The 13,655-nt window shown below is 38.1% G+C and overlaps 1 protein-coding gene across 1 annotated transcript in view; it reads right to left on the bottom strand.

Moving 5' to 3' along the window:
* Window positions 1-3,779: 3,779 nt before the first annotated feature.
* Window positions 3,780-13,655, bottom strand: part of clpb (caseinolytic mitochondrial matrix peptidase chaperone subunit B) — an 83,101-nt gene continuing 73,225 nt past the window's right edge. The window contains exons 15-17 of the mRNA XM_037546713.1: window positions 12,748-12,867; window positions 7,956-8,060; window positions 3,780-7,217 (exon numbers count right to left, since the gene is read on the bottom strand). Coding sequence (XP_037402610.1) covers window positions 6,996-7,217; window positions 7,956-8,060; window positions 12,748-12,867 — 447 coding nt within the window. The 3' untranslated portion in view covers window positions 3,780-6,995. The remainder of the gene's footprint in view (window positions 7,218-7,955; window positions 8,061-12,747; window positions 12,868-13,655) is intronic.

Genomic DNA, 13,655 nt, shown 5'->3' with positions numbered 1-13,655 from the left:
AATACATGAAGCTATAGTCTTACCTTTGAGTGTGTTTTTGAATGTTCAAAAATTCCTTTAAATTTCACTTCAAGGCCTCAAAATATGTTGGAAAATGTGTCCACATGATGAATTTTTTTTCCAAAAATTCCTAATTCCATCATAAAATTTACATTTGATATTGAGCCAAGTTTGTGAAACTACATAAGGCTATAGTTTTACCTTCATGAGTGTTTTTGACTATTCATACATTCGCTCACAATTCACTCCAAGGCATCAAAATGTTTAGGAAAATGTCACAACATTATGTATTTTGTCCAAAAAATTTAAATTCAATCATAAAATGTACATTAGATATTGCACCAAATTTGCGAAAATATATAAGGCTATAGTTTTATCTTTGTGTGTGTTTTTGACCACTCACAAATTCCTTTACATTTCACTTCAAGGCATGAAACGTGTTGGAAAATGTCTCCACCTGATGTATTTTGTACAAAAAATTCAAATTCCATCTTAAAATTTACATTTGAAATTGCTTCAATTTTGCCAAAATACATAAGGCTATAGTGTTACTTTCGTGTGTGTTTTTGAGCGTTCACAAATTCCTTAAAATTTCACTTGAAAATGTGTTGGAAAATGTGTCCACATGATGCTTTTTTTCCCACAAATTTCTAATTCCATCATAAAATTTACATTTGTTATTGAGCCCAATGTATAAAAATACATGAGGCTATAGTTTTACCTTCATGTGTGTTTTTGACCATTCATACATTCGCTTACAGTTCACTCCAAGGCATCAAAATGTTTTGGAAAATGTCTCCACCTGATGTATTTTGTCCCAAAGAATGAAATTCCATCATAAAATGTACATTTGAAATTGCTTCAAATTTGCCAAAATATGTAAGGCTATAGTCTTACCTTCGTGTGTTTTTTGACCGTTCACAGATCCCTTTAAATTTCTTTTCAAGGCATCAAAATGTGTTGGAAAATGTGTCCACATGATGTTTTTTGTCCAGAAATTTCTAATTCCGTCATAAAATGTATATTTGATATTGAGCCAAATTTCTCAAAATACATGAGGCTATAGTTTTACCTTCTTGTGCGTTTTTGACCATTCATACATTCGCTTACAGTTCACTCCAAGGCATCAAAATGTGTTGGAAAATGTGTCCACCTGATGTACTTTGTCCCAAAAAATGAAATTCTATCATAAAAATGTACATTTGAAATTGCTCCGAATTTGTCAAAATAACTAAGGCTATAGTCTTACCTTCGTGTGTGTTTTTGGCCACTCGCAAATTCCTTTAAATTTCATTTCAAGGCATCAAAATGTTTTAGAAAATGTCTCCACCTGATGTATTTTGTCCAAAAAATTCTAATTCCTTCATAAAATGTACATTTGAAATTGCTTCAAATTTGCCAAAATACGTAAGGCTATAAACTTACCTTCATGTGTTTTTTGACTGTTCAAAGATCCCTTTCAATGTCATTTCAAGGCATCAAAATGTGTTGGAAAATGTCTCCGCCTGATGTATTTTGTCCCAAAAAAGGAAATTCCATCATAAAATGTACATTTGAAATTGCTTAAAATTTGCCAAAATACATAAGGCTATAGTCTTACCATCATGTGTTTTTTGAGCGTTCATTTAAATTTCACTTGAAAATGTGTTGGTAAATGTGTCCACATGATGCTTTTTTTCCACAAATTTCTAATTCCATCATAAAATTTACATTTGTTACTGAGCCCAATGTATAAAAATACATGAGGCTATAGTTTTAACTTCGTATGTGTTTTTGACCATTCATACATTCGCTTACAGTTCACTCCAAGGCATCAAAATGTGTTGGAAAATGTCTCCACCTGATGTATTTTGTCCAAAAAATTCAAATTCCTTCATAAAATGTACATTTGAAATTGCTTCAAATTTGCCAAAATACATAAGGCTATAGTCTTACCTTCATGTGCGTTTTTTGACCGTTCACAAATTCCTTTAAATTTCACTTCAAAATGTGTTGGAAAATGTTCCACATGATGCTTTTTTTTTCCAAAGATTTCTAATTCCATCATAAAATTTATGTTTGATATTGAGCCCAATGTATAAAAATACATAAGGCTATAGTTTTAACTTCTTGTGCGTTTTTGACCATTCATACATTTGCTTACAGTTCACTCCAAGGCATCAAAATGTTTTGGAAAATGTCTCCACCTGATGTACTTTGTCCCAAAAAATTAAATTCCATCATAAAGTGTACATTTGAAATTGCTCCGAATTTGTCAAAATACCTAAGGCTATAGTATTACCTTTGTGCGTGTTTTTGACTGCTCACAAATTCCTTTAAATTTTATTTCAAGGCATCAAAATGTTTTGGAAAATGTCTCCACCTGATGTATTTTGTCCAAAAAATTCAAATTCCTTCATAAAATGTACATTTGAAATTGCTTCAAATTTGCCAAAATACGTAAGGTTATAGTCTTACCTTTGTTTGTGTTCTTTGACCGTTCACAGATCCCTTTAAATTTCATTTCAAGACATCAAAATGTGTTGGAAAATGTTCCACATGATGCTTTTTTTTCCCAAAAATTTCTATTTCCATCATAAAATTTATGTTTGATATTGAGCCGCATGTATAAAAATACATAAGGCTATAGTTTTACCTTTGTGTGTGTTTTTGACCATTCATACATTCACTTACAGTTCACTCCATGGCATCAAAATGTTTTGGAAAATGTCTCCACACTATGTATTTTGTGCAAAAAATTCAAATTCTTTCATAAAATACATGCACGAAAATTCCCAAATTACATACGGCGTTTTTTGACTCTTCATAAATTCCCTTTCATATTCACCCAAAGGTATCAAACATTTTGGAAAATGTGTCCACATGATGTATTTTGTCCAAAAAAAATAAAATTCCATTATAAAATATACAGGGTGAGTCAAAAGTCACAGGACACCGTTTTTTTTTTGAACACGTCACATAGCTGCATCACGGGCAACGTTCCCTGTTGTTGTCAATTTCTGTGTTGATAACTTTTGAACCACAACAGATACTGCGAATCTGACTGCGGCGATCGATTTCTGAGACAATTCCGGTCTTCTTTGATCTGCTACACGACCACCTTCCCATTGGGAAAAACTTGGCCTTGATCCAATATGGCGGCTTCAAGATGGCGGTCATGTTCCGGACATAGCCTAAAAGACAGGCCCCCTCACCCGTTACTCAATGGGGTCTTCAGATCTGTCAGTTTCCCTTTCGTTTCTGCAACAAAACGGTGTCCTGTGACTTTTGACTCACCCTGTACATACATATGTGTATGTCTGTCCAAGGTGTATCCTGCCTTCCGCCTGATGACAGCTGGGATAGGCTCCAGCACACACACACACACACACACACACACACACACACACACACATTACACATATATATATATATATATATATATATATACACACACACACACACACACATTATATATATATATATATATATACACACACATACATACATGTGTGTGTGTGCTGGAGCCTATCCCAGCTGTCATCAGGCGGAAGGCAGGATACACCTTGGACAGACATACACATACACACACACACACACACACACACAATATATATATATATATATATATATATATATATATATATATATATATATATATATATATATATACACACACATACACATACATACATACATACATACATACATGTGTGTGTGTGTGTGTGTGTGTGTGTGTGTGTGTGTTTGTATATACAGACAGACAGACAGATCAATCTGGTCTTCAGTGCCTGAGAAAATCAGAATTATAAAGCAGTTTATTTGGGCAGTCAGTATTTATTTGCTCGGTAAAACACTAATATTAGGATAAACATAAATAACATTAACACATTAAACAACATTAAAAGGATAAGCAGGGATTTTCTGGATGTTAATGTGTTAATTTAACCATTTCCTGACCTCTCAGTGTTACTTCCTGCTATCATTCAGTACCTGCTTTGGTTAATCATAATCAAATCAGACGTGCTCCACATGGAACTGACCAAATCCATGTGACGGCAAGAGGAGCCTTGTTCTTCAAATCAGCCATCAGCTACTTTCTGAAGAACTTCCTCTTACTATTTCCTGAATTTATGTTTGTTTGTACTCTTCATTTTCTCTCATAAACCTTATTACCCAGATAAATAACCTTAACCGGTTCTCTTTGGCACAGCACTACACGCAGTGACTCTTAGCAAGTTTTCCAACAGACTTTAGTTGTTCAGACTACACACCACTGGTTTCACATCTTTATTTATTAAAGGCTCCATTTCCCACATTTTTCCTGCATTTTATTTTCCCCCTCATGTCCAAATAACATTTGTGTTATGCACCAAAACTACTTTCCATTTCCTTACCCCACAAAAGCAGTTTTTGTTACCTTTAATACTGACATATGTAAATGAGCTCTATTCTGATTGGCTGCCCTGTACTGTACCTAATAAACAAAGCCATCCACCTTAAACACTCTTTATAGCTTCAGTGTGAGTGGGTGGGGCTAAATTGCTCTAAGTGAACAGCTGAACAGACAGATAACTGTAACTATTCATTTTGGTTAAGCTGTGGAAGGTTTAACTAGTGGAGGCTTTTTTTGCATCTTAGTCTCCATATACAGACTGTATGGATTGGAGTGTGAAGGGTTTTATATGTTTTTACATATATATAATATATATAATGTTTATTTACAGTGTGCATCAATGTCTTATTTCAAAATAGTGGTTTTAACAGGCAACATGAGAGTTAGCCCGTCTAACTGTAGCTGTAAACAATGTATTAGGCTTTAATGCTGAATGCCGGCTTCAAAAAAGATGAATAAAGTTCTTTTAATAGCGAAGAAAATTTCCCTCAATGGCACAATGTCGATGGTGAGCTCATAATTTTGGCTTCAAAGAAAGAAAGAAAAAAACCCTCTTCAAGCCAACGATCACAACATCGGTGTGTGAACACTCATTTCTCACATGTGACCTTCAACAAACACATCTATAATCTTTCTATGTATATATGCAGAATCGCTATACATCTCTATACATATGGCAAAGCACTATCGCTGGGTTTCCATGGTAGCCAACCTCTCAGGTACTCTTTTCCTTGGCTTGTTTCAGTGCTTTAAACTTATTACTGAAACTTTAATATTCCACAACATGCTTAGCACAGTTTTACAAACACTATCTGCAATCTTTACTACTCAAAGCTGGTGATCAATGAAACTAATCCTGGGTGACAAATATTTGGTCTCTTATTTATTGTTTTTTTTTTCACAAATATTAATGTGATCTACCTGAGGAGTGACACAAAGTGACATTCTCATATACATATTTCTAATCTTGTTATATTTCACAGTAAAGCTCAATATTTAAACTTAAAACTCAGTTGATTGATAATGTACCAGACGTGAAGTGATACAGCTACACGTACACAACATCGTTTACTTCATTAGAGACCAACCACGTCATAATAGAACTGGAAAACAATCATATTCCTTCATTTGCGTCAGGATGTCAGCTATGTTATAGCTTATGATATAGCTAAAATTGCTACACTATATGGCCCAAAGTAGGTGGACATCATCTGAGTTCAGGTGGTTTCAGCCATACCCGTTATTGTATAAGATCAATCACACAGCCTGCAATCGTCACAGACAAACACTTGAAATAGGAGGGGTCGTACTGAGGAGCTCAGAGACTTTGAACATTATGGCACAAGTCGTCTGAAAAAGTTCTGCCCTACTAGATCTGCCCCAGACACCTATAAGTGCTATTACTGTGAAATGGAATATGAAGCAGTAGACCATGTAAACTCACAGAGGAGGACCAATGTAGCACATAATAATCATAAATCTTAGCTTGCATCATGCAGTATAGAGAACTGTGCATCAGCAGCTTCATGACGTGGCTTTCCATGGCTGAACAGCTGCATATAAGCCTACAATCACTATGCGTAAAGCACACCACCACTGGACTCGGGAGCAGTGGAAACTCTGAAGTGATGAACCAAACTTCAGTATCTGGTAGTCTGATGGACAAATCTGGGTTTGGTGCATGTCAGGTGAACACTGCCTACTGGTGCTACAGCCACAGTGCCAACAGTAGAGTTTGGTGGAGGAGGGATGATGGGCTGGGGCTGTTTTTCAGGGTTTGGGCCCTTTAGTTTCAGTGAGAGCTGATGTTGATGCTATAGCACAAAGACATTTTAGACAATAATATGCTTTAAATTTTGTGGTAACGGTTTGGGGAAGTGCCTTTCCTATTCCAGCATGACTGAAACCCATTGCACAAAGCAGCTCTATAAAGACATCATTTGACGAGTTTGGTGTGGAAGAACTCCACTGGCCTGCCCAGAGCCATGACCTCAACCACAGTGAACCGGAATGTTCAATGTGAGCCAGGCTCTCATATTCAACATCAGTGTATGACCTGTCAAATGCTCTTCAGACTGAATGAACACAAATTCCCACAGACACTCACTTCTCAAAATCTTCTCAAAAAAAGGACGGCTTCCAAGAAGAGTGAAGGTTTTTATAGCACCAAAGGAGCAGCTCCACGTTAATGCCCATGGTTTTTGAATGGGATGTCTAATAAAGTCATATAGGTGTGATGGTTAGATGTCCACATACTTTTGGCCATGTAGTGTAGCTCTAACTTATATAACTTCTATAACTAGCTGAAACTGAACTAGTGATACCTATAGCTAAATTTAACTCACTAAAACAGTAACTTTCTATAACTTTCTCCATTTCTTTTACTTTCTCCCTCGAATTTGATGGGACATGTTACTGTATTAATATAAATAAAATGCTTATATTACCTTATATTTCCAACAAATCTGTGTGGCCTCCTAGAATGGTATCGTGTTCATGTTGATGTGGCAAATGATTTTCACGTCTTTCACAAGTCTCGTCCTAGAATCCCACCACCCCCCATGGCCAGTCCCATCAAGCCATCACCCCAACCACAAACTACAACACCCTAAACGGGTATTCAGTGGGCGAAGGCCACTTCCTCTGGGTTGAGTGGTGGACGGATGTCCAGTTTTCGGGACTTGCTGTCTTCACCCACCAGTTCCAAGCGGAGAGAAGGGGCTGCGCCTCCCTCCTTCTCCTCTTCCGTCTCTCCATCTACAGTCAGGCGGAGGGTGCAGCCTTTAGGGAGGAGCTCCTGTTCGTAGGCAGCCGCTAACTGGTTCACCACCCGGCGCTCCACCTGGTCGACAGGTAGATTCATCACATACTGACTTTTAACTAGGCTTTCGGCAGTTGAAGCAGGGAATACAAATACATCAGCACTGTTGCTCAAAAACCTCGAATCTCCATTTTTGTTGCTTTTTTACTTTGTGTAATTCTAAAAAACTCCAGTTACCCTCCGCATTGTGTTCAAACTTCAGGATGAACAGACCAGATGAAGCTAAAATGGCTTGGGAAAAATCTGGTTCCATTAACTTCCGTTATAAGTTTTGCATACAAGGTACGAGGGTTCAGCTCCAACAGCAACGATATATTTTTATTGTTGCTGTCATGTTACAAAGGGTGATGAATGGATCAGGAGAAATGACCCAGAAATACTTGCTCCATTAACATTCATTAGAGTTAAGAACGTTATTTCTCTCTAGTATGAGTTATTCGAGACACATGAAGTACATTTTTCTTTTGGCAGTGACGACATGAGAACTCAAACACTACTGAATTTCTTTTTCATCTAGAATCATTAAGTTAGACGTCCACCACCAGACTTTTCCTGTCTATGAGCCAATACTCATTCAATAGGTGCTTCAACTCAATGAGAGCACCATTATCCTTTCCTAAACTCCATCTTTCCTGCGCTAATCCTTCCTTCCTGATACCCCACTGAGTCTTTAGCGGCGAGCAATAACAGCCAAAGAATGACAGTATTGATCACTCTATTGTTTATCGAATGGCGATATTGATCGGGTAAAGGCTGCACCTCGTGTTTGATGGAGCGCGCTCCGTAGTGGATGTTGTAGCCTCGAGCCAGAAGCTCCAGCACCGGCCTCTCCCACAGCAGGGTGATGTTGTGCCTCTGCTTCGCCTGGGGAGGGGGAGGGGGAGGGGGTGGGGTTGGGGGGTTGGGTAGAAATGGAAGATGGAGACGAAGGCAGAGGGTATTTGTTTAAGTGAGACAAGACACTGTAGTCAAAGGGTGGGCAATGTGGCAGAAACAACACCACGATACTTTGATACTTGCATGATACACACTGGCCTTTATTTATCAAAGTAATGCATATTACACTGTGCTTTTGTTCTATACTACTGACTCCACCCACAAAATAAAGAAAACACAAGTACAAAAACAATAAACGTTATTCGCGTAAAATAATCACACAAACTAATCACATTATTCTACTGTCGAAAACGTGTTGCTTGACATTTTGCACTGGTTGTAATTTTAACACTATAATGTTTGGTCAGTAGGTGGAGCAGCGCAATCAAAGCTTCAGCTTAGAGTCTACCTACAAGCACAGCCATTGGCTCGCGCGCCATTGAATGCTGTTCTTTTATTGGCTCCTTACTGAATCGTCTGCATGAATTAGGGCATGCTTCATGTAAATGATATGTAACTGAGTTGCTAGTAGGCTGGCGCTTGATTTCACGCACTGAGGCCGTTTCATCATTCGCACGAACATCTCTGCTTCTTGAATAAAGGTCCATGTGTAACACAATATTTTGCTTTTGTGTTTGTGATATACATTTTTGCCCATGCTGCCCACTACCCCGTCCACTGAGGGAAATCTGCCCTTTTTAAGATACATGCAGTTGCTGAGTGTTCTAGAATACTGACCGATACCCATAACATACAAGAAGGTACTAATATGAGAATCTGGGCTGAATCTGTTCATATCCAATAATTTTATGTACATACCTGCTGATATATAAACACAGTTAAATGCAGAAAACAGGACTGAATCCACCTGAGTTAGCACTGAAGAGGTGTATTTCTGTAGGTTTACAAATGCATGAAAATAAATAAAATGCAGGTTTTTTAGTGCAGTAACCCAGTGACATGGAACCATCTGCTCTTCCAGTGTACAATAAATACATCATCAATATTGGCTTCATATCTGACGCTAATCATTTTTCTTAAGCAATTAGCTTCCAACACAGACTGGCACTCGGCAGAACAATAACTAAAGTGCTTCATCTTCAAATGCGATGATTTGTTTCTAGAAGAGATGACATGAACGGTCCAGACTGTGATCTTCTCTGTGGTTCTTTATGGACGTGAAAGCTGCACAATAAACAAGCGAGACAGGACAAATATTGATGCCTTTGAAGAGGGGAGCCCCATCCTGGTCCTGGAGATCTATACACACTTAAAAAGAAGGTTCTTTAGTAAAGAAAACGGTTCTATTTAAAACCATCAGTTTTACACAGAACCATGTCGAGCTTGAATGGTTCTTTGTATGGTGTATTGGATGGAGAATGTGCTGTATAAAGAACCACCTTTTTGAACATGGGGTTCTTCTATTGTTAGAAGTTTGACATCGTAACAACAGCAGAACTCTTTTTGGTGCTATATCAAACCATTTCACCATGCAAAGAACCACTGAAGCAGGAAATGGTTCTCTATAGAAGCACTGTCATTACTAAAGAACCCTTGAAGAACCACCTTTTCTAAGTTTACCACCCTGGAGAGCTCAGATTCAACACACATGGCTCTAATTTTCAGAAGCTCCTGAAGGCCTTTATTATCTGGATCAGGTAAGTCTGATGAGAGTTGGAGCTGAACTCTGCAGGGTGGCAGATTTCCAAGACCAGGATTGGGCATCTTTGCCATGGAACATTAGTGCTGGTGAAGACTTCTGAGGGAACCTTGGGTGGTAAAGAAAACAACCAAATGGATCCTCAACTAAATCAAGCCTTGCTGCTCACTCAAGGCCTGGAAAACCAAACTGAAGCTCTTATTTTGGACACATTGAGGAAAGAAGCGATTCATTGGAAAAGTTCAAGAGGAGTGCAGTGTGATGAACTGGTGCTGGACTGTCAGAAAAACAGCCTCAGACACGTCCCCAAGACACGCCGTGATAAAACATGCTGTTACATAAAGAAACAAAACTGGCTTAGCGAAGGAGTTTAAACGACTCCTCCTCACAAAAGTGTTATAATGACACTATGGTACAAATAAATATTAACTTGTACATTAGAAAGCCGTATTTCAGAAACACTGAATAATAATAACTGTGCTACTACACACACACACTCTGAGGCTTCTGAGCATGTTTTTGTGCCTGCAGGGCTGGCCTGACAGAAATGAAGCTTTATTAATATTTAAATATTTATGAATGGCCCACATGTTAACCTCCCTAACACGATTATGGTCGTCAAGCTGTTATTGATTCCCTCTGTGTGTGTTTGTGTATTCCTCAGCTTCAGCTCAGTTCTGTCAACAGCACCAAGAAAAACGCTTCTGTGCATAGAGTACAGATTAACACACTGTTTAACCACACACACACACACACACACACACACACACATATTTTATATATATAATATATATATATATATATATATATATATATATATATATATATATATGTAGCTGTTGTCGGAAACAAAACACTGTATCTCCAAAACTGTAACTTCACAGGAGAAGGAAAAAACCTACTTTACTTTTAATGTAAGTCAATGGAACCAGAACTTTTTCCAAGTCATTTTGAGCCGTTTCTTTTGGTCCACTGATTATGAAAATTGACAAAAATAGAGATACAAGGTTTTGTTCTGACAACAGCGATATATACAGACAGATACATTGATCAGGTCTCCATTTAAGTCATAAAGAAAGCCCAATAAATAATATAAGCAGTTGCACAGTTCCTTAAATGCTGCAGTAGTTACATTTAGGCGCCTTATATGTTGAATGAATTGCTGGTTAATAAGACGTCAACATCATGTCAGAGAAAAAACGCATCTAGGAAATGCCTTAAACATTCACTTGGTGATTTTTAATGAGTAGCTAATGAGCAGCAGAGCTATAATCAGCCAGCGGACCTGCTGGACTGATGAACACGTCTCATTGGCTGATCTTATTCCAGTCCTTCACCTAGTGGCACTTCTAATGGCACTACATTGTTTATACTATTTAGTGTGCTAGTATGTGGTTTGGGATGCAGCGGAAGAAGCCAATTGAATCAAGTCAAGGCCAAACACTGAAACGTATTAGTTGATCTGCTTCAAAAATAAGTTTCCTAAAAGACTTCGCTGGGTCAGTTATGGCGGTGCTCTCTCATGATGAACAGTTTCTTCCAAGTATATATAGCAGATTCTTGATCAGGGCTGATCAACAGTTACAGGAGCCGAGGGGCTCACACCAGTTACTGAAAGTCGCAGTTCACATACTTTTGCCAACAAAGACGTTTTTTGTTGAATCACTTTGATCAATAAATGAATGAAACTATGGAACTGCCTTGTTATCTATTTTACTGGTTCTCTTTATCTATTGCTATAGTAAAAATAAAGATCTGATATTTTAGGAATCTGTGATGGTCAATCCACCAGCAGCGTATTTTGCCTGATTTTGTTTGATTTTGTCCTCTCTCTAAACGCTTTAGGTACTGTTTAACTGATGTGACTGGTCTACCAGGTGCTGAAGGTGGTTGTTGGGACTCCAATTTTTGGAAACTCACTTGTATTCCACTTTCCGCCTCCTTCAGCAAGTGGATTATCTTCTGTCTAATCTCAGATATATCTCATCTAGAAAGTTTAGATGCAATCTGAAGGCAGCTGAGGAGAGCATGGGTAGGAGGACTCAGCTGTAACTGGTTGGTTAGAAGATAGGAAGGATGGAAGAGTGGCAGTGGGTATAGAAAAGTACAGAGTGGACAAATTAAATACTGAGGGATTTAACTTAAATTCAGTTAATTTCAGCTGAGGCTCTTGAGGGGAACTGGAGCACCAGTTTGCTGTTGCTTTTGTAAGTTTGCTGCTTGTTGATTTATGCATAGACTGTCCAGTGCCATCTGCTGAAGGCAGCTCTTTAAAAGCTATTTAAAAGATGTATATGAACAAGAGGGCAGCTGGGTTTGCAGCCAGCAGTACTACAGATGGTTTGAAGCGACAACCCACAAAGATGCATTAAAGGTGCTTAAAATATTAGTGTGTCATATATAAAATATACAGTAACAATTTCTATGAATGTCATGTTTATAAGCATCTAAACACACATTAGTAACATTATAATGCATCCATAAGGCACTATAAACATGGTTATAAATATTTATAAAAATTAATTATACTGAATTACCCTTTATAACCATGTTTATTATGAGTTGTTAACATAGCATGTTATGCTTGATAGTAGAGTGTGTCATTTTAATTTGTTCCCTCACTGGTTCTAATGTCATGTGTTAGAACCCTTCACTCTGTAACACTACAGAACAGTAATGCTAATTTCTGCTAGCAATCTATTGGACATGCAGTGCCAAGCTAATGGTGGTGTACATTAACTTTTCCACATTGAGTGAAAAACTATGGCAGCATTAGTTTAAAATCTGATGTTTGTACTTATAATCTATTATGTTAACAATTCATAATGCATAATAGGCATGGTTACATGGTTACAAATATTTATAGCCCTGTGTATGATGCTTTATAAATGCATTATAGCATGTTATGAATGTGTTTATAGACGCCAAAAAATGTGACATTCATCGAAAGTGTTACCAAATACACATCCACACATCTGGCCTGTAGAATGTATACAGAGCAAAACAAGTTTGTACCTTTTTGGCCCAGTAGCTGAGCTCTTTGCTGACCAGCTGAATGAGCTCAGAATGGCAGAAAGGCAGGAAGTAAACAATCTCGTTTATCCGTCCCAGAAACTCGTCCCGCCTGAAATGGGCCTGAGAGAATCCAAAGACATCATTCACATTCAGTTACCGTAGGTGCGTGTCCAGTAAGAGTCAGCTACCAATGTTCAGAGTACTGATACAGCTACACCCCTGCAGGAGGATGAAGACCAAGCAAAAAGCCAGAATGACCACGAACAACATGAAGATTAAACACATTAAACAGTCTCCTGAAAAGACTACAATTAGAGTGGAGACTGTGAACCAGGCCTTCTCGTTCAACATCAGTGTCTGACCTCACAAATGTGCTTCTGGAAGAACGGACAAAAATTCCCATAAACACTCCTAACCCTTGTGGAAAACCTTCCCAGAAGAGCTGAAGCTGTTATAGCTGCAAAGGGTGGGTTGATCACACCGAATACTTTTGCCAATATAGTGTACTGTAATTTTTGGACTATAAGCCGCTACTTTTTTCACGCTTTGAACACTGCGGTTTAAACAATGATGAGGCTAGTTTATGTTTTTTTACGGGCTAACGAGCTTCAGCCCGCCAGAACATTTAGCCTCGTCACATCAGACCAATGAAATTACCGAACAGGTCACAGTGGACCAACGAAACTCTTCGAATTAAATCAAACGCACTCACAGTAAATTCTTCAGATCAGTCATTTTGCGCTTCATGCACACAACCTGATCATGGAAAATGCTCGAAGAAATGCATATGATGCAGCTTTCCAATTAAAGGCGATTGATCTGGCTGTCGAAGAAGATCCGACTGAAAGCCAAAACAATCGCCACCGAACAGAAGACTGAAGATTTCAGAGGTGGTCTCAGATTAATGA

This window comes from Pygocentrus nattereri, chromosome 17 (genome assembly GCF_015220715.1).
Source record: "Pygocentrus nattereri isolate fPygNat1 chromosome 17, fPygNat1.pri, whole genome shotgun sequence".
NCBI classification, from domain to species: domain Eukaryota; kingdom Metazoa; phylum Chordata; class Actinopteri; order Characiformes; family Serrasalmidae; genus Pygocentrus; species Pygocentrus nattereri.
This window is presented reverse-complemented; position numbering and strand designations above follow the sequence as displayed.